The sequence below is a fragment of the Medicago sativa genome, chromosome 3 (assembly GCF_051527215.1).
Source record: "Medicago sativa cultivar Bolivia chromosome 3, Bolivia_mono, whole genome shotgun sequence".
Classification (NCBI taxonomy): Eukaryota; Viridiplantae; Streptophyta; class Magnoliopsida; order Fabales; family Fabaceae; genus Medicago; species Medicago sativa.
Genome location: NC_140751.1, coordinates 89140360 through 89165769, shown reverse-complemented (window position 1 = coordinate 89165769; position 25410 = coordinate 89140360). Strand labels below are relative to the sequence as shown.

At 33.0% G+C, this 25410-nt stretch overlaps 5 protein-coding genes across 5 annotated transcripts; 1 reads left to right on the top strand and 4 right to left on the bottom strand.

Annotated features, from left to right (window-relative positions):
- Positions 1–1394: 1394 nt before the first annotated feature.
- On the bottom strand, positions 1395–4817 carry LOC146941644 (carbamoyl phosphate synthase small chain, chloroplastic-like). The gene is made up of 10 exons (XM_085755467.1): positions 4620–4817; positions 4347–4479; positions 4152–4240; positions 3998–4058; positions 3821–3888; positions 3599–3727; positions 3235–3344; positions 2795–3142; positions 2122–2287; positions 1395–1904 (listed from the first exon to the last, which is right to left on the bottom strand). Exons 1-10 carry the CDS (start codon positions 4729–4731, stop codon positions 1822–1824), a joined length of 1299 nt encoding a protein of 432 aa, XP_085611593.1. The 5' UTR covers positions 4732–4817; the 3' UTR covers positions 1395–1821.
- A 4852-nt stretch (positions 4818–9669) lies between these two features.
- LOC146941643 (uncharacterized) lies at positions 9670–10543 on the top strand. The gene has a single exon (XM_085755466.1). It carries the CDS (start codon positions 9786–9788, stop codon positions 10359–10361), a length of 576 nt encoding a protein of 191 aa, XP_085611592.1. The 5' UTR covers positions 9670–9785; the 3' UTR covers positions 10362–10543.
- Positions 10544–10749: 206 nt separating this feature from the next.
- On the bottom strand, positions 10750–15205 carry LOC146941642 (Chaperone DnaJ-domain superfamily protein). The gene is made up of 7 exons (XM_085755465.1): positions 14936–15205; positions 14672–14704; positions 13566–13664; positions 12856–12976; positions 11616–11937; positions 11446–11500; positions 10750–11046 (listed from the first exon to the last, which is right to left on the bottom strand). The coding sequence occupies exons 1-7, from the start codon at positions 15053–15055 to the stop codon at positions 10972–10974; spliced, it is 825 nt and encodes a 274-aa protein (XP_085611591.1). The 5' UTR covers positions 15056–15205; the 3' UTR covers positions 10750–10971.
- Positions 15206–16133: 928 nt separating this feature from the next.
- LOC146941641 (WAT1-related protein At5g64700-like) lies at positions 16134–19873 on the bottom strand. The gene is made up of 7 exons (XM_085755464.1): positions 19574–19873; positions 19421–19483; positions 18633–18749; positions 17270–17519; positions 17008–17166; positions 16725–16876; positions 16134–16481 (listed from the first exon to the last, which is right to left on the bottom strand). Exons 1-7 carry the CDS (start codon positions 19744–19746, stop codon positions 16373–16375), a joined length of 1023 nt encoding a protein of 340 aa, XP_085611590.1. The 5' UTR covers positions 19747–19873; the 3' UTR covers positions 16134–16372.
- An 852-nt stretch (positions 19874–20725) lies between these two features.
- LOC146941640 (WAT1-related protein At5g64700-like) lies at positions 20726–24077 on the bottom strand. The gene is made up of 7 exons (XM_085755463.1): positions 23741–24077; positions 23584–23652; positions 23358–23474; positions 22907–23159; positions 22459–22617; positions 21978–22129; positions 20726–21061 (listed from the first exon to the last, which is right to left on the bottom strand). The coding sequence occupies exons 1-7, from the start codon at positions 23911–23913 to the stop codon at positions 20902–20904; spliced, it is 1083 nt and encodes a 360-aa protein (XP_085611589.1). The 5' UTR covers positions 23914–24077; the 3' UTR covers positions 20726–20901.
- Positions 24078–25410: the final 1333 nt, after the last annotated feature.

The following is a 25410-nucleotide window of genomic DNA, read 5'->3' as shown; positions in this document are numbered from 1 at the left end:
TTTTGAATTTTCTAATTAATTTACTTTTCAAATGAAGCGTAAAACATAGGCATATCCGAAGCGCAGTAGTGGAATGAAACTTACGATTAAATGACATGTGAAGAGAGATTCTATCGTTTCCCTCTTGTGAACTTTTTTCTTTTCCTTTTCACCTTAAACTAGCAAGAGTAAATCACGATTTTGGATCGTGAAATTGCAAGTGTCCAAAAATTTGAGGTTTCAACTTTACGAAAGGCCAAAAATTTGCACAAATTGCAAGTGTCCAAAAATTTTTAAGTAATTTTTAAGTCCAAAAATTACAAGTGTCCAAAAATTTGAAGGCCATCTATGGTACACGCCTCTTCTACCACCATGCACAAATGTGACACATGGCTTTGTGGCCTTCGCCACCCCACCTAACATTCTCTTTCACATATGGTGTATAATGGAAGTAGGGGAAAAAGAGTGTCAGCATAACATTATTGTTTACTCAAATTGTCTAATTAAGTAACTATTAGTACTTTTACCGTCAAGTAACTATTAGAAACGATAATGTGTTATGTTAAGTGACAATGTTGTCCTTTTTTTAAAAAAACGATAATGTTATTTGCCCAGGTTGATGTCAAGTTACAAAAAATCTTAAATGTAAGTTTAAAAACGGTTACCAATTTAAATTTGTATGCGTGTTAGTCATCTGTCGCCAAAACCCTAAACCAATTAGCACTAAAGAGGAGTCTACTCCGTCATTAAAAAGAACTGGAGTTATAAGTTGTGTGCTTGCTACCAGTTTTTGTTGAGACATTGTTTTTCATTCTCTTGGAATGGTCTCATACACTTTGCTTCGGAGTTAATGAAGCTCGTGTCTTGTAGCTCCAGCAAGCCAAGGGAGCTCATGGTGCTTGTCATCCTCGTAATGACCACCCTGGATTCCAAAGATGGAAGAAAATATAGATTTGATTTCCATAAAACGAGCTACAATTAACCAATAAAATGATGAAAGAAAAAAAAAAAGAATCAAAAGTTAAGTTTCAACCAATTAGTATTTGCCGGAAAAAAAAAACAATTATTATTTGTTACGCATGTGTTATAAGTTTATCATTAACTATTGATTTGTTCACCAATGATATTATTGGGTGCATCCACTAAAGCAAATGGCTTGTTTTAGATGAGTCTGATTTGAAAAATACACATCTAACAAAATAAAATTATGACAGCCGGCACCATCATTTTGCACACCTTAGACTACTTCCCCTTTCAACTACAAGCTGCACGGCCCCATCCAACCCCCACAATTGCAAGAAAGTTGTGACCACTTGCAGCTAAAGGGATATGCATGAATGATGCCAATTGCAAATTGCATGTGTTATGTAGTCATCAAGTTTGGCTTTCACATGCATAAAATTAAACCTTCATTCTTCCATAACAAAAATTTCATTCAAGTAAAAAATGTTGGTTGCACAATGTCTTCATCCAATAGGTTTGGATTGGGGATTGATAGCGATTAGCTAATAAAGTAAGGGTTTATTACTCTATTATAAATAAATTATAAGAAATTTCACTCCCCACATTTCAAGTTGTAAAAATAGCTAGCTAAAAACACAGTTCTCTTCGCGGTGCTACATTGAGTACATTATCCTTCTTCAATGAAGGCTACGAGCCTATGCCAATCGGCTGCTAGCCCTTGTACAGAAAATGGACACAAGAAAATCTTGATCAACTCCAAGGAAGTCCTTATTCATCTACAAACCATAGATAGAAACTACTAAGAACCTGAGCTTTTATCACATACTTTAATACTTTATCCTTCTAGCATGGTGGGATAGCAGCTAGCTTTAATGATTATTACACTGATTGCAGTTGGTGTAGGTTTTCATTCGGTGTTTGGTTTTTCTCATGCTTCATTAGCTCTATAAACTCCCGAAAAGCTGCATTATCAACAATCACAACAGTGGTTATTATTGGTCAAATCCATATTCAAGTCGCTGAACGAAATTGTAAAAGCAAATTGGATCCAATGATTATATCCTACAAGACACATAATCCTGCTCTTGAATATAAATTTTTTAAAGATTGTGAAGGCCAAACAGTTATATTTATTATCACACCAAACTTCTTTTGATAAAGAGCGCAAAAGTCGCTCACCGTTGTCAGAATCATGAGGTCCAGGAGATGCTTCAGGGTGGTATTGAAGAGACACAATCTTTTGAGCAGGGAAAGCAAGACCGGCACAACTACTGTCATTGAGATTGATATGAGTAACTTCTACTCCTTCAGGCAGTGTGGCAGGGTCAACTGCATAGTTGTGGTTCTGCCAATTTATATGTATCAATTAATATATCCAAAGACCATGACAAAAAGAATAAAATACATGACATGAGAACACTTTTCTTGATAACATGTAATGATATGGAACATTTAAACAAACCATAAATATAGGACTACACATAATATTAGCTCTTAAACATGTTTGCTGCCATATTCAAAATTTTATGCTATTTCCACAGGTCTAATAATGTCCATGAGTTGACACAATGGGGGGATAACAGAACTGAGGGTATCATAACCAGTTGCAATTTTTTATTTATTTTTGCCACGAGGCACTATCATAGTGAGTTCTGGTTTAAGATTCTTTTCTTCTCAAGACAAGGGACCAGGTTCTGACCCTTCTATGAAGCAAAAAATATATGTCTACAAGACTACAACGTGTGTTTTTCCCTCCCTCATCAGACCAAATGAATTCAAATGGATTTAAGTAATTACCATGATTACGGTGAAATGATGATAAATAAGTACAGAAAAGAATTGTTTTCCATACCTGAGAACTAATTTCAACACGGCCAGTTCGAAGGTTACGAACAGGATGATTTCCTCCATGGTGACCAAATTTCATCTTGTAGGTTGTACCTCCTAAAGCCTGGCCAAGCAATTGATGTCCCATGCAAATTCCAAAAACAGGCACCTTTCCAATGATATTCTTTACTGTTTCAACGGCATAAGGAACAGCAGAAGGATCTCCAGGACCATTGCTGAAAAGTACACCATCTGGATTTAACTTCAAAGTTTCGGATGCTGGCCATGTAGATGGCACAACAGTGATTTTACAGCCATATGATGCTAGACGCCTAAGTATATTATGCTTGATTCCAAAATCGTATGCAACTACCTAAAAGATCATTCATCAGTACGAAACATAATTTTCTTACCCAAAATTCAACAAAAGGGAGTCAGGGCCAGCAGCCTACTGTATAAACTTACATGGAAAGTATCTCTAGGCCCTTCACTGGAGCTAAACTCCCATTCTTCCTTTGTTCTATCAATCCATTCATATGGTGACTTGCACGATACTCCACTTATTAGATCAATACCTGCAAATAAGAAACATAAGCCATGTAATTCCAGCAGAGTTGTCAATCACAGATTGCATATAATAGATGTTTGTTCAAATTTCGCTCTACAGCGATATAGTCGCTATTTGACAACACTATGTAGTTTGAACTAGCATATTGTTGAACAATAACAGTTTGTAAAAGTTCCGCTGCGCTATAGTGCCGCAGTTTGACAACACTGAATTCTACTTTTTAAAAACATTTGTGTAATCTCCTCCAATAGTCATTCTTACCAACAATATCCCATGATTTAGACATCTGAAGTAATTCCTCGTCTGTTTTGGAATTGTCAGTGCTCAAAACACCAATAAGGCTGCCATCTTCCCGTAATCTACGTGTGATTGCCCTTGTATCAACATCATCTGTTGTATCACAAAGTAACATCAATGTCAAAAGAAAAATCCAGAGTTTACATGTAACGTTCTTCTCATAACAACTCTTCACATATTACTTACAAATTCCCATGACATTCCTTTCAGTTAAGTAATCGCCCAAATCCTTCACACATCTCCAGTTTGAGGTACTGAATAAATATCCATCGCAAAGAGACAGGAAGAGACAAAGAGTAAGTATGGACAAAAGAAAGTAAAGCTCAATCAACGGAAAATATTGGCGAAGCACGAGAACAGAACCTGGTACTCAAACTTCTAATTACTAAACCGGAAAGGAAGCACTGTGCTGATTCCTCGTCATCTGTCAGACAATGAATCAAGAGATGGTTTTTAAAGTGGACTAGCACAAGGATTCAAGTGATTATAATTAGTATATAGATAAACAGATACGAACCAAAATTGATGCCAGTATTCCCAATATGTGGATTTGTCATCAGCACAAACTGGCCAGCATAACTAGGATCAGTTAAAATTTCTTGATACCTGAGGAATGGAACACACACATAACAAATGAAACAGAAACTCAATTAGGTTGAAATCTAGCCATAAAACAACAAAAGAATATCACAAGATTTATAATTTGGCTCACCCAGTCAATGATGTATTGAAAACAACTTCACCAACTTGGGTTCCTGAAGCACCAAATGATTTAGCTTTCCAAATTGAACCATCTTCTAACACAAGTCTAGCATCTGAATTTTTCCATGGCCTTTCCCCATTACCTATACATTCATGCATTCATTTGTTTAAGCTATGAGTAATCAAATTAAAACCCAACAACACCAAATCAAAAAAGACAACATTTTTCATGGGTTAATTACCAACAAATAATTATGAAAAAAAACACATAATAAAATATTACCAGAAGAACATCTGACAGAGAAGACAGAAACTTTTGCAGAGGTGTGTGGCGGCGCCTTGGAACCAAAGAGGTCATTGAGAGAAAGGGTGAAGGCCAAAGCTTTTGTTGCCATTAATATGTTTCTTTCTTCTCAATGAAGCTGAGAACAACGTTATACAGAGATATGTCTGAGAAGAAAACCAAACCAGTGTTAGCAGCAACCTATGTTTTCTCTTCACCTAGGTTTTTATTTTCAATTTGCTATCTCTTTCTTTTTTAATTAAAAAAGAAAAAGAAAAAGAATACTTTTTATAATTTGGTCCCCGTGAGTGGGACTATTGAACTGAAAAAGCAAATTCCCAATTAGTGGTGGATATTTTGTTTTTCCCAAAAATAAAACCAAGGACAAAAACAAGATATCTTCATTTCACCATAGTGTGACATTTTATTTTTTGATAAAACTCTTATATTTGGAAAGCACAAATTTCTATATAAGTTTTTTTTTGAACCGCGTATCCTCCCCGCGCAACTCTGTAGACTAATCACTCAAACATTGTGGCACCCAAATGAGTGGCAAGCTCTCCTAAGGCTTTGTTTGCGAGTTTGGAGACGAGGGGAAGGAAGGGCTTTGGGGGAACTGAAATATGGGGAAAAATTGAGAAATCTTTCACATTTTTTGAAAGAGTAATTTTTTTAGAGAGTTATAAATTAGTGTTTATGATTAATATATTTTAAATTTTAAGAATATTACATCAACATATATTAAATTTGAAGAATTCATATAAACCCTACAAAACCCCCCAAAACCCTCCTCAAGTACAATTGTTTAGTTGCCCCAAATGAGGAGAGTTTTATATTTTGAAGAAAAATAAACCCCCATAACCCCTCCTTTCAATGTCTTCTATTTCTTCCACTTATTCTTTTTTTTTTTTTTTTCAAACCCTTTCTTCCCTTTCCCTTCAAACTCGCAAACAAAGCATAAGAGTTTTACCCAAAGCTGAAATTCGAACTCAGAAGCTTTGTTAAACTCAGAGACCCAGATATCCTTATCATCCCATCTAAATGTTCTTGGATAAATAATATAGATAACATATCATCACATCACACTCTGCTTCCTTTCTCAAGTGGTCAGTTGAGCATCAAGCGGTCAATTGGATGTATGCGTGTTCATAAAACATTTGGTTTTCTTAGTCAAATTTAATGGCCAAAACTTCATTCAGTAAAATGAACAAGTGAGAAATTCTAAGTTCAAATTCGACATTTGTATATTGCAAGTTCCTTTCTAAGTGAGTAATGAGTCACACAAACATTTTCCTTTTTTGATGAGACCATGGTGTGACGTATTCCATGTTAGAAGATATTACAAGACAGGAAAAGCAAAATCCTCGAGGGAAAAAAAAGGACAAAACTTAGCATTCATTTATAGAAGAATGCTTTTCCTATGATATGCTTCACTTCAGCATATATCAAACGTAACGAGAGAGCTCGGTGATGTTTTGTGACAGGGAAGTGGGTCACAGAAAAATGAAAGAAAAAAAAACGGAGATATTCTCACTAATTAGGGAACAGTAAAGACAAAAGAAAGGGGGAACCAGACCTGTACGACGTTCTCAGTGTTTCTGCTTCAGCATGAGTTTTCCGGCGAGTTTAGTGGGGGGACAGCGGCTGTTTTTTTTTTTTTTTGTTGTTATAGGGTTTTCATTTTTTAATTGTTAATCAGTTAATCTTGTCTTTAGTGAGGAAATTTTACCCTACACCCCAACACTTATACCTCTATCCCTACAAACCATAATGAAATGCCAATTTTACCCTTTTATGAAATTATACCCATTCACCCATCACCATAACCATATGTTTCTGGCCATCACCATAACCATATGTTTCTGGAATTGAAAATTGAAAATTTAACACAAGAATTAGCAACAAATCTGAAATCAAATGACCTATCAATCACACTCCTTTAATCAATTTCCCTTTCTCATACATCTTCAGATCTTTTCCCCATAGAATAAGATAGATCATTAGATTTTATTTTTCACGCTGGGCTATTTTCCTTTGCTATCAATTCATGAATGTCATTTTTCTTATGCTATCAATTCATTTTGCCTCTCCTTCAACGGAATTGATTTTTCACAGTATGACCATTTTATGTTATGATGAATATACATAAAGTCGGCTATCGAGACATGCGTGTTTCTATGCTTTTCCACATTTTCCCCTTTATTATTTTTATAAAATTTGAAGAATTTAATTTGATGGAAGTGATACGAAGAAGATAACTATGGAACTGAGGAGAAACTTTGAAATCTTCCGTCAATATGAATTGATAGAGACATTCTTGGAGCTTTCCGGTATGGGGATCAATTATGATAGGTCATTTGATTTTAGATTTGTTGCTAATTTTTGTGTTGTATTTTCAATCTGGAAACACATGATTTTTTTTTTTGAAAGAAGAAACACATGCTGATGGGTGAACATGTATAATTTCAAAAAGGGGCAAAATTGGTATTTTTTATGATTTGTAGGGGTAGAGGTATAACTGTTGGGGTGTAGGGGAAAATTTCCCTTTAGGGAATGGTGATGGGCCTATTCAAGATGAATTGGATTGGGCTCCAAATTAGATTAACATCTCTTTCTGAAAATCGCTCTTTGGACACTTAGGGTCTGTTTGGTAGTGAAGAGAGAATGAGAAGAGAGAAAAAGGTGAGAGAGAGTATGGGAAGAGAGAAAAAGATGAGAAATAGAGTAGATTTTTAGTATTGTTTGAATGAAGAGAGATACAAAAGAAATAGAAGAGAGAGAAGTGTTGATTATTTTTAAAAGTACGAAAATACCCTCAATTTCATTTATTGAAAAAAACATAAAATTAATTTTATCTTTTAGCTTAAATCAAATAATTAATTTATTAAATTACTTAATTTAACTCAGTGGATTAATTTCACTTGTACTAATTTAAATGATTTCAAATAATAATTTTAATTATTAAAATACTAAATTGTTCATATTACTGAATTTATTTTAATATAAAAAACGTGGTTTTTTTGTATACAAAAAATAACCCTTCTCTTTTTTCATTATACAAAAATAAACCTACCTTCATCCATTATTATCATCATTCACCGTCCACTCAATACCTTTGCCTTCTCTTAGATCTCGTTCAACCTGCAACATCACTCCATACAATAAAAAAACCTTGAATATTATTTCCAAAAAAACCTTGCATTTCATCCATCTAACAATAAATTGATTCATACCCACAAGTTTCACCCCAACAAAATTTCAGAAATTACTTATTTCTCTCGTTAATATTATTATGTTCTACCTTAATTGCATGTTTTGTGGCTTGTAAAATCTCCATGGATCTTTGTATTCAACTGGAGTGATGTGCTTTTTTGTTAACTCACGGTCAATTTCAAGGGCAAATGTGGAAACATGCATTGTCTAGCTCATTTCTTCCCACTTTGGAGAGAACTGCAAAATACGTGGGACCCACACGAATTTGGTCTTTCTTCACAGTTTCTCTGATGTGCCAAACGAGAGAAATTGTCTCTCTCTCTCTCTTATTTCTCTCACCTCTTTTTCTCTCTTGCTTGTTTCTCTTGTTCCAAACAAGCCGTTATGGTTTGCTCTCAGACACTGATTGAAACGATTTAGATATTTTACCACTTTTAAAAAGTGTTGAACAATAATTAATTACCGTTTTGTCACTAACGACACTCAACTACCCTTCAGTCAACGGTAGTTGCAAAATTGAGAAAAACATAATTTAAATGAATATTCGTGTGAATTTAGTAGATTATGATTGTTTTCCTAAATTATGTTTTAGGTAAAATGTAAATGAATCTAAACGTAAATTAGGTCTATCAAAATAACTATTTTTATATAAAATTAATTGTCATTATACTTCAAATAATTATTAATTTATATTTCTTGTTTACATAATCCTCATCAAACTATAATCAATACATAAAAGAATTGTGTGCTTAATATGATTGTTCTAACATAAAAAGAAACACATTTCTAACATTTATTTTCGAAATGTGTTTAGATAGGGAAGCGGTTGCATGAATTTTTTTTGCCACGAAACACGTCCTTTCAGTACATCTCTAAATAATACCAAAACCTTTTGTTTAATAGGATCACAACTCGGATTAAAGGTTGGATTCGGATCCAAAATTTGGCTCGACTCAATGCATTAACTTGTCCATGCTCGAGGCAAAAAGGTTGAAACTTTATACTACCTCCGTTCCGGTATAATTGACCTACTTTGGTTTTTCACACAAATTAAGAAAAGTGTATAAATAAAGGGAAAAGTGGAATATATTGTATTGGGAATGATAAAAGTAGTATTATTTAGTGTTATATTGTATTGGGAATGATGAAAGTTGTATTGAAAATTGAAATGAGTCAGTTATTTTGGGACATTTTTTTTAGAAAATGGGTCAGTTATTCCGGGACGGAGGGAGTAGAGGTTTGCCTTTATTATAATTTTTTTTTAAACAAGCACTCACCCCCCTTCTTTTCTCAATAGTAAATTCCAATTCTTGATAGCCGGATATTACAAGTGGAATGGAATTAAAAATGTATCGAGATCCCCACTATTTTATTAAATTTTATTATTCACGGGTAAAGAATTTTTTTGACTATCCACAAGTCCTAGCTCAACTGGCAAATGCCGAAATTGTTAGGCCGGATGTCATGATCGGGGTTCGAACCCCGGTACCTCCACTTGTGTGTGTGAGTTTACAATGGCTTTGCCATTTCGTCTAATCTACCAAAAAAAAATTTTTTTTGACTGGAGGAGCAAAGACTCTTTGACTCATGTTATTATACTATACAGAAAAAAATTGGTGCTCCTCCAAATTATCGAAATAATTAAATTACTTTGATACAAAATATATTATTCTTTAAAAAAACATAAATATTCAAAAAATTAAAAAAGAAAATCTTTATTTATATTGGTAATAAAATAGAGTAAATTAAATTTACTGTGAGTGACAAAGACAAAACAGCAGCTTTTGAGTGTACTATTAATTTCACCTTTTAAATTTGGTGGCAATTACTTATTTCAACCAAACTCCAAACGTTATTGTCGAAACGAGACAACGCAGACAAGACACACCACCACAGTACAGCTACTACAACATCTCTCTCTCTCTCTCTCTCTCTCAGTTGTTACCGTTAACCATGGCAGACTACGAAAACCACCACAACCATCAACAACAACAACAACAAGTAGTTTCTCGTGAAACAGCTTTCCAAGCATTGAACACCATCATCCAGCTCCATTTCGAGAAAACCCTCGAGAAGAAACGTGCCATAGACCTTCAAAAGAAGGAACTTCACAAGCTTTTCCAAATCTTCTTCATCTTCCTCAGCTTAGTTTTCATGGCACAATCAATGTCACCACGTCTTCAATGTCGCCATTGTTGGATCCCAATCACACTTCTCTCCATGGCTCATCTCATCTTCTATGTGTCTGTAGCACAGACTCTTAGATGTATTAATGGATTCAAGTATCAGAGAAGGTGTCATAAGCTTACACTTGGTTTGGCTACTGAGAAGCTTAGGGATATGAAGATGAGGTTGAGTGGTGGTGGTGATTATGATACTATTGGTGATGAAGAGTTTGAGATTCATTATCAGGAACCTCCTGAGAGTTATTTTGGTAAGTTTAAGAGAAATTGGGCTCTTCATTTTGGGTTCTTGATCTTGATCTATGGTTTCATGATCTCTTCTTCTGTTGTTCTTCTATGTTTTTGAGGTTGGGATTTTGGGTTGTTTTAGTTCAAATTAAATGCTTTGTTATGTAATAGCAATATCAGATTTTGTTAGAGAGAAAGAGGTCTAATTGATAGTAGCATCAGCTTGTTTTTGTTTGTATGTATAAAACCGTATGGTATGATTTGAATTCATTTCAACTTATTCAAGTGTCCTTTCTGAGATGATAGTTTCTCTTCTGCAAGTCATTTTCCAACAAAGGGGCGATACGACAATAAGCAATGTATTTAGAGAAGAAACATATTAAGAAACACTTTACACTCTTTTTTTTTTTTTCTTTTTCTTTTTCAATAAGCAAACTACCACATCATTTAATCTTTCACTATCCACATGCCATAGCTAATTTGGTTTGGTATATTTAAGCTAAAACTAATCTCAATAAGCAGATTATAATGATATAATCCCATTCAATGGGAGCAGATAATTAAATTTACATTAAAAAAAAATGTGCTTTTCTGACTGAAACATCTTCAGACTACTCTTCCGGTTAAGAGTAAACACCTAACGTTACATAAATAGAAGCAAAAATCTTGACTTTTATTGTGAATAAAATACAACCCCAATTGATTTTGAAAAGCCATACTACTGCCTCCTAAGCCGGGGAGAGAGCATTGCATAATGTCTTGTATGCATTTACACACAGTTTGAATTTTTCTTCAGCCATTGCCTGCAATCACGGAAAGGTTAAGTGAGACATAAGATTAGAAAGGCATATCAGTGATATCACATACATATAACCAAAAAAGAGGGAGGGAGAGAGAGGTGGCTTTTATGGTGCACCTAGTTTCATATGTAACCAATGTTTTTAAATATTAGCTATAGCGGTGATTAGCGCTATAGCATAGCAGAATTCGAACAAATCACTATTATTCTTTGATATGCTATTTAAGACAAAGTGTTGTAATTAAATGTTGTTATAGCACTGCTGCATATCAAAATTTGAACAAACCACTATTATATGTGATTCATAATTGACAACACGGTATATAACATCCTTCCAATTTCTTTTTTTGTTTTTATCATTTATTTAAGAGGCAGATAGGCTAAACAAATATTTAAAACTAACCTGCGAAGGGCCTTGATGCTTATCAGGATGCCATTTTAAAGCAGATAAACGAAAACTGCAAGGACAATAAAGAGCTATCACCGGTTTGTAATGTGTGTATGATATTGTATAACATCAAATCTCAATTGGAGGATATGTGTCCCAAACAAGAGGAAACCTAAATCACTTACGCAATTTTAACATCTTCTATCTTTAATGGACCTGTTGGTGGCAAACCAAGAATAGTTCTATCAGAACTTGATCCTACACGGCATGAATCATCATCTTTATCATTACCATCATCCTCATCATCACTTGCACTTTTCCACTTGTTTGTGTTTGTCTTATTTGTATGTTCCCTCCATTCAAACCCGTATGTGGAATGTTTAGAAGAAGATCCATTCGTATTGCAGAAGGACCAGGTATAACTCCGGCTACCAAATGTTGCGTGAAATATCTGTTCAGGTTGGCCATCAGGTTCTTCTTCACAAAAACTGTGTCTTCTGATTTTTCCTGTACAGTGGAGAGAAGTGAGCAAAATTAGATAAGAGACATTTAGCGTGTGTTTGGTGGTAGATTACACTAGACGCTGATGTGACTTTGGAGAAGCGGCTACATTGTAGCTTTCACGTTACTTGCAAGAAAACTACAAAACCAACACTAATGACGTGATTTTAGAATCATGGCCGCGGAACCAAATGAGCAATCAGTGGAACAAGGAAGTTGCAGGAGCATAACTAAACATCTTTAATTCATGTTATTAATTACTCCCTCCATTCCTTTTCTTTTGATGTTTTAGAGCTTAAACTTTATTCCAAAACTTTTGATGTTTTAGAATTTTTAATACTTTTTATCCAATTTTACCCTTGTTGAAAAACACACTTTGAAAATTGGAAGTTTAAATAATAAATGCAATTTGTGTGGTGAGTTTCAATAATTAAGGAGATTAGAATTTTGAGAAAAAAGAAATCAAGGAGTAAGTAAGGGTATTTTAGTATAAACCATACAATTATTCCTATAATTTAATGATTCCTTAATATTTGTGCAATCACCTAAAACATCAAAAGAAAAGGAATGGAGGGAGTACTAGTCCAGAATGTACAGATAGTAAACTGTATGGACACTAAAATGTGTACAAGAATCGTAATCAAAATTTAACAATAATGATTGCACTCCAAAGCTTATATATTTCGCTGGAAGTGTGCACTTTCATAACTTCCAGAATATGAATTAACAAGGAATTTGTCGCAATAACGAGGGGTTTTGTAATGTTTCAAAATCTCATTGGAGTTTTATGCAATTTCATCAATATAATTTGCTACAAGATCCTCAACTTATAACCAGAAATGGAAATTTTAACCAATACAGATAAGTGATCGGAGTCGAGAAAGGAAAACGTGAAAAAGAAAGTGTGAATTGAAAGGAACTCACGTTTATTTTTCTTTTGGGGTTTTCCACCAAACCGTTGACCAGACTTTGGTTGACCTTTATTGGAATAGCTATTTGAACGACCATCAGAGTTTCCATCAAGCTTCCAATTTGTTTTTTTGTCCTAGGGGAAATGTACAACACTAAACATTGATATTGCAATTTTTTGACAGTAATTCTAACGCATAAAATATAACACTATATAAGGTGTTAGGTGCATGTAAAAATAATATCCAATTGCCTAAAAAAGACAAGTTGCATTTTTTTTAGATAAAAATGAGTTCATTAGTATCTGTACGATTGATCGTGGAGGACATAAATCTGCAGCCACTCAGCATGTATTTCTTAGTTTGCAGCTATTCGCTAAAATTGTAGTATTATTTCATGCTTGTAGCATACACTCATAATTGTCAGCACACACACACATGAGAATGCATTATGCACATGTTTTCTTTATTCTGTTCACAATTTCCCATCCTACATTCATTATCTATGAATATGGGCAATGCTGACAAATACATGGTCAAAATCCTATCTAGATAGTGCAAAAGTATCATCTAAAAGGGGCTATTTTTGCATCTGCAGTCCATGCTAATTAATTCACAAACTTTGCCCACATTATCCATAGAAATTAAGCAATCATTGCAACAGAGAATAAAATAAAAGATAATAATATAAAAAGACAGTTTCCTAGTGGAAACTAGAAAGCATACCTCAAATGAAAATCTTGAGGATCCACCACTGTAAAGGAGATGTTTAAGAGCTTTTTTTGCATCAGCACGCTTTTGACGAGTAACAAACCTGATGTGGTCCTGAAATTGATATTTCCAGCATCACTGAAGAACAATATAAATAACTGTGGATTTCAAATAAGCAGGTTTTCCCCACAAGAGTTGCATAAAGAGCAATAAACAATGAATTATATCGGTCCTAAGCTGCATGCGAAACAAATTCCAATCCAAACTCCTCACGAGTCCCAATGAAGATTGGAGATCATAGTTCAAAATTGCTTGAGCTTGAAATTTGACCATTGGTGTGCAATCCAATCTAATACATACAAAACTAAGGGGGATTTTGTTTCAAATTGTATCATCGTATTTCTATTATATTAATTAGGGCTTGAACCACATTCTCTACAAAGGGAAATTGCATTTTCAATGCATAACTACTGTAAGGTGCAGAAAATCTTCACCTTACATAAATAGTTTAACAGGTTCCACTTAACTCAGGTGATATATGTGTGAATGCGTATGCCAGTATAAGAGGCGCACAACTGGAAGTGCCCAGATTGTTCTATCCAATTATAAATTGATGCAATTCATTAACTTGTTCTGATTTAAGATATGCTCTAATTAGAAGAAAAAAAATCATAAGACCTTTGATTCAGAATATTCACACATGCTACCGGTCACAATATTAAAGAATGACAAGAAAACAACGTGCATATATACTTTTCGTAAGTAGACTTCAAAAATAAATAACCATACGCTGCAAGAAGCATAGAACAATTGAATCTATACATTGGCACAAAACATATTCTCCAATTCGGAGTGCATCGAGGCTTCACGAAGTTGAGGTGCGATGCAAATATGGCAACCAATACAACGATGTAGGAAACTTAAAATAACAATAATACACTCAACAACCACAATACATAATTTAGACTAGGTGATTGCTTTAAAACATGTAAAATACTTCATTTTTCTTGTTTTGTTTCATAAAATGTTTGTACTTTAACAACCACAATACATAAACAAATCAGAAACATGTCCTATGTCACCAACAGAAAATAAAGCTAAATGCTATAGGGGGTACATACCTTAGATGGTTGCTGCTGTCCTTTTCTTGTATCCTGCAAGGACCAAAAACAACATTTCATTAATTTCCACACTTTCTCATATCATAGCTGGTAACAAATCACTCACTGAAGAAATGAGAAAACAAACAAAGCAAATTGAGAACTACGAAAACCAATTCGGTTTCAAAGGCGAATATAATTCCAATGCACAAATGTGGCAATTCAATTCTCAACCAAAGTTGCATAAACAATAAACAAATTAACAAAAAAAAAAAAAAAACTCACGGGGTTACTATTCCATTTGTGACAGGAACAAGGAGTGGAATGAAAAGCAGAGAAATGAGAAACGGATGGAATTATGTGATTCTTCATTGACAAAATGTTTCGCCATCGTGCTATTTGCATATCTGCGAAGATAAAAAAAAAAAAAAAAAAGTGTTTCCAATTTCCTATGAATCAATGTTCGAAGGAATCTAAGATGCTTATACGAGGATGTCGTTTAAGGAGAACGGTTTTTGGGTGGACCAAGGTAAACACCACAACCACGCCGAGGTTGTCTTCTCTCCTGGTTCTGGTTCCCCTCGATCATAGGAAAACCATGGGCCTCAATATTATTTGTTAATATTATATTACTACCTACACCACCAATTTTACTACTAACACAGATTCTCTTATGTCATATTACTAGAAAAATATTTGTGTCCCAACTCGTCTCATGCTCATCACCACTTCTCAAATGAATCTAAAGTCTAATGTTTAAGAAAATCCGTTAAATGAGAAGTCTTAAATAAAAATGGAGATCGACGACGAGATTTATAGGGGTCATTCTTAAACGATTTTAATTGACATATGTTGTCAGAATAATGTTGTTTTACACTAACATCTTTTTGAGAGAATTGAAAGTTGATAGGAAATGATAGAAAACAAAGGAAAGTGAGAGATAAAATACTATGCTCTTCACCTCATAGGATGATAACTAACTTTTCTAAACATAAGGGAAGTAGTTATAACTGTTTTTCTAACTCAAAACTAGCCTAAGCTTCGATATCTTATGGTACAAGCAAGTGAGGTTTATGATGTTCTTCTTCCTTATCATGTAGCAAACTTGATTTCAATGCATTTGTGTCATGCTTCAATACATCTAATCTAATGAGTCTTTTTATTTTGACATAGTATCACAACTTCTAAAATGTAAGTACGAGATTCGAGTTATAACGTGATCAAAAGATTATTTTTATTAGATTTTAATTTAAAACTAATTTACACTAACAATATTTATTGTTAAAATCATTTTGAAAATGTATTTAGAAATTAATCAATGAGCAAAAACCGGATAACAAGCTACTTTATGTAGTGTGTTTGATATCACGAAGCACCTAAATAAATATGTTGTTTACAAGTTTTTTTTTTTTTTTTTTTTGAGAGAGAACATCTGTACAAGCTTATGCACCACGAGTTTCTGACCTATAAATTGCAGGCAAAATTTTGACAATATTGCTAATATCGCTTTTCATTTTTAAGAGTTCAGCCAAACTCACATATCAAGCGTTGAGAAGTAATTTGAATGTAGACTATAACATATCAAATGTTTACGCATCAATCATCTGAGTTTTACTTATGGAATGCATATAAAGGGTAATATTCACATTCATATATACTTTCTTACAATTTCTTTAAATCCAACAAACAATTTCCTCATATCCATCCCATTGGTAGCTCATTTTAACTGGATGCCTGTTCCAAGTCTTGTGAGGCTTTTTGTGTTTGCTCTCTGCTCTTTCCCCAAAGCACACTGTATAGTCCTACTACTAACATGAACCCACCTAAAATGCTGAAAAAACACCAAAAACATGCAATCACCGAGTTAAATTGGTAATTTAAAAAAAGACATGGATATTCATATACTCTTTTTTATTGGTAATTTTGTACAACTATTAGAGTAAGCATCGTCTTCATTTGAATTAACTAATGCGAAAAATAAAATAAAAAAATTATAATTTGTGAATTAACAACCATAAATAATGACAAAACTAGATAAATGTTTAGAAATTTATTAAGAAGTGGATAGAATTACCTTCCCAAACTTATTATATCGCCGAATAGAATTATAGAGGAGAAGATTGTAATAATAAGAGCTAGTGGTGTTGACATGGCAAGAAACACAGGCCCTTTCTTCTCTATGACCCATGTCATTAAGTAATATCCGACCCCTGTCACAATAATTCCCTACCAACACAATTTGATTATGTGTCAGCCATGACTTTTATTATAAAAATTAATAATATTTTAATGCATAGTGTATAATACTAAAAGTTGTATAACCAAATTAAATTAGTAGATGAAATTGAGGGGATTACACAATAGGCTATAGCGAGGAGGGTGACGTTCCAACCCAATTTCCACTGCTCAATGTCCCTTTCTATGGCCAAGGCAATAGCTAATGACTGAATTGAGCTTAAGAAACATTGAAGAGTCGTGAAGATCAACTTTGAAGGGTAGTCTTTTAATACAAAAGCCTAATTAATCAATTGGAGAAATTTAGATGTAAGAGTTTCTTTTAACAAGTTAATTAATTAAAGGTTGAACACTAATTAAAGGGGAACAATTAATTAATGTTACCTGTAGCACCAACCATAGGCCCCAAAACGTGTTACAGAGCAGCAAGAATAAGCAACCTTTTATCCATGTACCAGATGGAGAATGACTTTGATCATGTTGTTTATGGTATCCTAGAAGGTGATGATGATGGCTTAAAAGTTTCAAATGTGGACCTTTATAAAAGGCAAGGGTAGCTGCACCAGACAAACATGCCACAATGCCTACCAACTTAGCTATCCCAGCTACCGTCTTTATTCTCAAACTTTCAACCCTGAAATACCATTCTCACATAAATTAACAGTGTGTGCTCCTATTAATTAATTGTTAGATGATGATATGTCGCACACAGTTGCAATATTCGATTTACTGTTTTGAGGCCAAAACAATTTATATGGTACATAATTCTTGTATCGAAATACATGTGATCATATGATATAGATTGTTACATTTACGTCTTTTTTTAATCATGTTATTGATACAATCTTCATTAGAGGGTCTTATAAGACGATTTCTTCATTCTCAATCAGATTTTCTTCGTGTCTACTTGGTAACGTTTGAAGAAAATCACGGTAAAAAACTACGTTAGCGTAGAAACTAGTATTTAGAGCTTATGATATTATGGAAAAATTCATTGAAAAGTATGCAAACGTGCTTTGTGTGTTACAAACTAGAAACCAAACACACGTTTCATAAATTAAACCTCAAATCATTTTTTAAAGGTGATTGAGTCTATTACCACTCAAAATGATCATTGGTTGGTTAATGTTCGTGTCTATATTTCTTACTAATGACTAATGTGAAACATGATTCCAAAATCTCCAACCATCCTTTCTTCTTAAGTACATATATGAGCACAAGCTTTCATTATGCTCAAAATGTGAAAAGCCATGTTTGTCATTTGTAAAAGACGTGGATTCACCCAAGAGTGTAATATTGTTTATAAACTACTTTTGATCTCAATTCCCATGTGAGAAGTTCGGTGTACTCAAATAAATGGAATCTTAGATATATCTTTAATTGCGTCATATCCTTTTTCTTTTTCATCTTTTAGTGTCAATAATCACGATGATCCTTCCTATTATATTTTAAGCATATAGTATTTTTCTAGTTCTTTTGTCTAAAATGCGACACATTTTCATTCATGATCTACACATAGTAAAACAACATATGATTCATGATTTTTTTCTAGTTGGTATTAAAATAAGAGGGGTGGTGCATCCCGAATCTAAATGATTCATATAAATTAATTAAGAAATGTGCAATAGCTCAAAAATGGAATCAAAGCTGAAAAAATCAATTAAAGTTAGTTTTGACAAGAGATGGAATGGAAAAACGCTCAATAAGCTATAATTGAATAAAATGGAAGGTATAATATGATGTGTACCCAAGTAGGAGCGCTAAGAAGAAGGTGATAACTGGAAGACAGTTTGTGGAAGCAGCTGCCAAAGTTGGAGAGGTGTAAATCAGACCAACACCATTTAAATCCATGGCCATAGTAATCCTGAAATTTAATTAAAACACAACACCCCACTATGTTTAAATTATATATACCTAATTAATTAATGTCATGTAAATTAAGATGCATACATGTATACTCAAGGTTGGCCTATGGATAAGGCCACTAAGACAGTTGTCTTTGTTCCCTAAAAATAGAATACAAAGATTATTAAATCGATTGATTTTTATTTTTTTTGTCAAGAAATCGATTAATTTTGATTAATTTAAAAACAAAGTATTGAAAGAAATTGGCTACGCTAGTTTAGCGAATGATTTTCTTTTATTAGAGCGAATGATTTTTTGTGAAAGTTAGTTTTAGCGAATAATTGTATATTATTAAACGAAAACGTATGAAATACTAGGTATTATATAAAAATGTCTCTACCCAAGAGCATTTAGATGAGATGACACAAGTCTCTTCTAATTTAACCAATGTTTTGGGTTTGAATCCAAATTTAGGCATGCAGCAGTGTTAAAACTCTTAAGGAGAGCTTGCCGCCCATTTAGGTCTCACAATGTTCGAGGAATTAGTCTCCGCAGTTGCGGACGGAAGATACACGATTTACAACAAAAAAATATAAAAAATGTCTCATATTAAAACTTGTCTTATGCCCTAATACATGATTAGCCGACCTCTATAATAAAGTATAAACTTTAGTATTTGGATGTATATACCCGAAGAAAGAAAGAAGGAAAATCTTGCAGAAGGTCCTGAAAGACAAAGGGGGTGCAAGTCTCCTGCAGCAAAGAAATCAAATGAATTAATGAAGATATATATAAAATGTTGATCAACCAAGAAATGGGTATTTTTAATTCCACAATACGTACCATTCAAAGATGAAAGCAAAAGGGAAAAGGAATATGGTTGCTACTGCTTGTCTATAGAACACAAAGATGAAATTGTTGATGCCATGATCAAATGCAGCTTTTGAGAGTAGAAACATAATTGCATATATAGTTTGTATCACAAACACAACCACATATGGCTTCATTCCTTTCATTATTACGTTTTTTCTTCTTGTTATCTTTGGCTTTGAGTTTGAGAGGAGAGATGTTTAACTTGAGACTTATTCATACAAATACTATCATATACGTAAACACGTCTTTATCCCAAAAATAATAATTGTAATAAACACGTTTTTCTGTTCAAGGCAATGAAGACAAACAACCAGAGTGAATGAGAAGCTGATGATCATAAGCTGCTTTACATTTTAATTTGGGGCCAGAAACTTGTAACTCTTGCATACATATTCACTCAAGGCATTCCCAAAATGATATGCGAAAAAAAATCAATAGGTCATATGAAATGTAAGGTCACTTATTAACAGCAACGAGTAAAACCTCAACATTTTCAGCAACCACAAGTTTATAATCTTTTCACATAAAATAAAATAATTCAACCAAGCATTTCAATCTGATGGTAACACACTAACACCTAATCAGAACTTTATTTTTTACAATAAAGTTATCACATTTTCACATATAATATTTTTAAGTTATGGTGAGTGGAAGAGTAACTCATAAAAAAAAATCCACAAAGTTGATTATTATCTTTTTGACAGGGATCCATAAAGTGTATTTTTTTTTTTTTAAGGAGAGATCCATAAAGTTTGATGTTGTTAGATTTATTTCGTTCGTTTAGCTCCTCTTTTTCTTTTTACAAGGGACCATCAATAGACCCTTAAAATTGGGGACCATGTTAGGGGCTCCCTATAATATAAGGTGAAATTTTCTCTTTTCACATTATTTGAGGATAAAAAAGAAAGCATCCTCAAAATTGAAATTGGCTACTTATCCAATGAGTGAAGTTTTATAAACATGGGACATATAGTTAGTTACATAGATAAGCTAGTTACTGATTTACAAGCATTAGTTTCTTGCAATCATCCTTTTCATTTCTAATACGATTTTCATTTTACAGGTTATGCACTTTTCTTACTTGTATGGACTCTACAATTACAGTTCCACTAAGTAAAAACATAAGATAAACCATACTCCTAAGCAATATCATTTTGCCAATTTAATCTAATACAAATTTGAAATGCAACTGCAATCAGTGTAGATCAGTACAACAATAAAAAAAGCTTTGCTTATTAATTGATACATATATTTTGGGTCCAAAGGGGAATAAATAGAAAAAGAAAAACTATATATGGTCATTGTGGTGGTTTGATACATGGGACCTCTGTTTTCACCTGATTTGCACACTCTTTATGATCTTGAATAATAGGTAAAGAATTTTGTGTGATTCCTTCTTTACTTTTTGCCCACAAAACAGAGTACAGACTTAAAACCAGCAAAATCCCACCTAAAACACTGAAAAACGAAACAAGCCGGTCAAATATATATATAAGCATCAGGATCTGCACTGTTGTGTAGTGACTTCTGACTTTGAGATTCAATATTTTAAGATGTAGCACTAATAAGTGTTGCTTATGCACTATACTATGGTTATGATTATGTGTACTATATTATGATTATGATTTACTATATTATGATATTGTTTCAAATTAAACCAGAAAGATTTTTTTTGCTCAATTAATCCATAATCTTTTTTTTAGATAGAATTATTCAATAAAAGTTATATATTTTGACAAAAGCCTCAATGAATTAACTCATAATTTTTCATTGGCCATAAACACAGAGCCGACCCTAAGATTTTTGGTGTTCTAAGAGAAACAATAAAATGTGCCCTTTTAATTATTCCAATATTTTTCTTGTATTTTTTGTTGCAAAATATTCATTTATAATCAAGGTTATCTAAAAATATATTTTTCAATAGAATTAATCAAAACGAATTAAAAGAAAATATATCTATATAGTACCTTCAAAAAAAAAATCTATATAGTACTAACTACTAAGCGAAAATAATAATTTTGGTGCCCCTAAAAAATGATGCCCTGAGCTGCCGCCCCTCCCGCTCACCCTCAGGGCCACCTCTGTATAAACACATATTCTGATCTCGATCTTGTTTCTAAAAAAATTAAAAATAATTTATTTGACTAGGCACGTTTCCTGTGAGCTTTCTTAGTTCAAAGCTGATGCTTCAACTTTCAGGTTCTTGGTTCAAATATGACATCACTCAAATACATCATATAATTTATTTTTTAGCTCAATAGAACTCTTATTAATAGGTGAACTTTATGAAAACATCTTTTATTTTATCCATAATGTCATAATTTATCCTTAATTATTTGTGATAAATTCAGAGTTATTTATGATTGTAACTCACCTCCCTAAACATAGTGGCTCGCCCAAGAGCAAGACAGAACCAATTGTGGCAATTATAAAACTCATTGGGTTCCAAGTTGCTGGGAAAACTGGTCCTTTTTTGTCAATCACCAATGCTTGCAAGTAATATGAAACTGCGGTCACTAGTGTCCCCTGTTACATTTAGGATAATATAGATAATCATCAACTCTAAATTATTTTCCTCTAATTTAAACTGAAAAATTATCAAACATGAGTACATGACCAACATTCTTGCCAGCATAAAAAAGCACCGTTGAAAAGAGTGTGCATAAATAGAACAAGGAATAAGACTTGTGTGGGCACAGCCCCAAATCAAAATGATTTATTTGGACACATACATATAAGTCACAAATAATGTATATTTTTAAAATTAATTAATTATTTTTACGTGAGTGTATCTAAATCATTTATATTTAGAGTCGTGACCAAGCATAGAACAAGTTACTTTAATTAATACTTACACAGTAAACAACAGCCAGCAATCTCATGTTCCAACCTAACTTCCACTGCTCAATATCTCTTTCAAAAGCTATGGCAATACCAAATGACTGAATTGCACTTGATAGGCTCTGAATGGTGATGAACTTTAGCTTTGAAGGGTAGCTCTTAAGTAACTGAGCCTGTTTTTATTGAAATTCTTTTAGAAAAGTGTGATTATATATAATAATAAACACAGAATGAAATTAGATTATTGAAAAGGTTTGGTGTTAGCTTATTGCAACCTTAGGAAAAGATATTCAAATTTCATGTTGTAAAATTGTCATTACTCTCACTTCAATTCATAATAATTTTTCTGTTCACTAATTTTTTTTAAGAAAATTATCCAAAATGCAGAGAATTCATAATGTAACACAAATGTTTTCATCATTCTAGACCTTATACCACAAATTGAAATTAAATTAATGGTACCTGAAGTACAAGCCACAAGCTCCACATGACAGTGGCTAGGAACAAGAGTAAAGCACCCAAAATCCATTTTTTGTCATATGATTCATGATATTCATGTTCTTGATTGTTGTGATGAAATCCAGATACAAGATTACGCGCGATCCATAATTGGGGTCCCTTGTAAAATGCCAGAATTGCTACGCCGGCCATGCACAATAATACACTCCCTATCTTTGAAATTCCAGATTTTGTCCTTAAATTTACCTTCTCCACTCTGCAATACCATGAGCAACTAATAATCATATTTGCCAGCCACTCTAATTAATTCAACACATCATAACTCATATCAACATTAGCTATATAAGTCTTACAGTATTCCTTCATGTAATCAACATTCTCTTTACGAATACAATCTTTATATTACTTTTCTATCATGAAGCTTAGAAGATGAATGTGGTTTTCCAAAATTTACCTGAGCATAACAGCAAAGAAGAACGTAGAAGCCGGAAGACAGTTAACAATTGCAGCAGCCAGCATAGCAGACGTGTAAGCAAGAGCAATACCATTCACATTCAAAGTTAAAGTAATTCTGAAAAGCAATAGAATCATAGACCCGATTAGTCCTAAGATTCTTTGTCAAAATAGCATTTGTTGATAAATCACATCAAGATTAGAGAATAATTAAAATAATGTACTACCCCAATAATGAAAGCATAAAAATCTTGAAGATGGTCATAAATGAGAATGTTACTGGCACGGCTTGTTTCCTGGACCATATATAATAAAGTATTATGTTAAGGAAAAATCAAGTAAAAACTATAGGAAATAAAAATAGAACATATTTTTCAATATTACCGTCCAAATATCAAAGCTAAAGGGACCATGATAATGGCTCCAATCAGTTGTCTATAAAAGACAAACACAGATGTTTTCATTCCTCCGTTAAACACGGCCTTGGACAACAAAGTCATCCCAGAATATATTAATTGTAGTATAAACACAGCCAAATATGGACCTAGTTCACCCATATTTGACGGTGAAAATGTTATATGAATGATTGATTACACCTTATGATTTTCATCAATATATCAAGTGCATATATATAGTCTATAATTGGCTGGTTAGTCCATTCTCCAAAGTGAAAATACTGTACAAGAAATGTGGGTGAAATATTTATGCTTTGATGAATCATAGTTTGATTAGAAATCTCAGTGGTGTATCTATTCTCATAGCACTCTAATTTTTTAATAATGTTTTAATAAAACATCTAATCTTTTTCGGTTTTTTGTGCCCAAGTAATAATTTAATTTTAATACAAACAATTGGTAACATTCCTCAATAATTTCGTTGGAAATAAATTTTAATTATTTGTCCCTTTTTTACTTGATTATTTGTCTCTTATCTTATTTTATTTTTAGTTTTTGTATGATCTCATTAACTTCTAAATTTTTTAATTGAATAATATCTTTTTTTTATTTCAGTATGTTGGTATTTCAATTCAGCAAGAGTTTCGCATTGGATGAAAAATTAAATGTTGAGAATTATATAAGTGAGATGAACTATAAACGTAATGTTAAAGTTTTGGACTCAGCAAATGTGGTGCTCAACTCCATTGTTGCTCTTGGTTCAATGCGATGAGTCAACCCACCAAAAAAATTGCTCTTTAAACTTCTGAAATTTTTCTCATGCACCTGAAATGACCTTTAATACTCCAACAACAATTAATTGTTGTTCACTCCTTAACATTTAGTTCAGTAGCAAACGACAATTATATGTCGTTGGGGATTAAAATAATTTTTGAGTGCGTGAGAACAATTTTAAAAGCTTAAAAGAACAATTTCCATCCACTGAGACTCCTCCTATATCCCAACATATTTGGGCTTGATGAGTAGCAGCTCCATAAACTTTACACTTTAGAAGTGATAAAATAGTTTATAAAAATCTTCAAAAGAAAAATTAATAGAGTGAAGATCAATTTAACCCTTGAGAAAAATTTTGAGATCCCGTTGTAAAAATAAAATTAATTTTTAGTTCGTGAGAAAAATAAATTGGAAGAACTAGTCTCTAACTTCTTTATACTTTGTTTTTTTATGAACTGGGTATATCATCGGTTCGCAACTACAAAGAGTAATCCGTTCAAATTGGGTAGGACTGCTGCAATTGGTGGCAAAACTCTCATTCTAGAGAATTAACACTGTTGTATTCCCGTGATTGAATTTGAACACCTCTGATAAATTGGAAAAGTTTTCTTATCATTTCATTAAAATGGTCATGTTTGGTTGTTGAAAGAAAGATAAAGGAAAGAAATTAATTATTTTGTATAAGAGCTATATCTATGGTAGAAGGATTTTTATCTAAAGAAATTTACTGTCATTAAAAGTCAAGTTTTTTGTATTGGGGATGAGTAGAGTTGCCAAATAGGTTGGTAGGCCCGGGAGACCTGACTACGTAAATGGGCAAATCCGACCCAACCGATTTGTAAGTGGCCCAATACAGGCGGACGATCGAAAGTTAAAAAAAAAAAA

What these genes read in the sequence shown, in the direction of transcription:
- LOC146941644 (XM_085755467.1), bottom strand. Translation starts at nt 4,731, where the DNA reads ATGGCAACAAAAGCTTTGGCCTTCACCCTTTCTCTCAATGACCTCTTT. An exon ending in GAATACTGGCATCAATTTTG is followed by an intron (nt 4,059 to 4,151) that starts GTTCGTATCTGT and finishes ATTGTCTGACAG; the next exon opens with ATGACGAGGAATCAGCACAG. An exon ending in GTGTTGAAATTAGTTCTCAG is followed by an intron (nt 2,288 to 2,794) that starts GTATGGAAAACA and finishes ATAAATTGGCAG; the next exon opens with AACCACAACTATGCAGTTGA.
- LOC146941643 (XM_085755466.1), top strand. Translation starts at nt 9,786, where the DNA reads ATGGCAGACTACGAAAACCACCACAACCATCAACAACAACAACAACAA.
- LOC146941642 (XM_085755465.1), bottom strand. Translation starts at nt 15,055, where the DNA reads ATGCAAATAGCACGATGGCGAAACATTTTGTCAATGAAGAATCACATA. An exon ending in ACAAATGGAATAGTAACCCC is followed by an intron (nt 14,705 to 14,935) that starts GTGAGTTTTTTT and finishes TGGTCCTTGCAG; the next exon opens with GATACAAGAAAAGGACAGCA. An exon ending in ATAGAAGATGTTAAAATTGC is followed by an intron (nt 11,501 to 11,615) that starts GTAAGTGATTTA and finishes TTGTCCTTGCAG; the next exon opens with TTTTCGTTTATCTGCTTTAA.
- LOC146941641 (XM_085755464.1), bottom strand. Translation starts at nt 19,746, where the DNA reads ATGAAAGGAATGAAGCCATATGTGGTTGTGTTTGTGATACAAACTATA. An exon ending in GCCTATGGTTGGTGCTACAG is followed by an intron (nt 17,167 to 17,269) that starts GTAACATTAATT and finishes TTGATTAATTAG; the next exon opens with GCTTTTGTATTAAAAGACTA. An exon ending in TCCTCGCTATAGCCTATTGT is followed by an intron (nt 16,877 to 17,007) that starts GTAATCCCCTCA and finishes TTGTGTTGGTAG; the next exon opens with GGAATTATTGTGACAGGGGT.
- LOC146941640 (XM_085755463.1), bottom strand. Translation starts at nt 23,913, where the DNA reads ATGGGTGAACTAGGTCCATATTTGGCTGTGTTTATACTACAATTAATA. An exon ending in TTAGCTTTGATATTTGGACG is followed by an intron (nt 23,653 to 23,740) that starts GTAATATTGAAA and finishes TATATGGTCCAG; the next exon opens with GAAACAAGCCGTGCCAGTAA. An exon ending in GCTTGTGGCTTGTACTTCAG is followed by an intron (nt 22,618 to 22,906) that starts GTACCATTAATT and finishes CAATAAAAACAG; the next exon opens with GCTCAGTTACTTAAGAGCTA.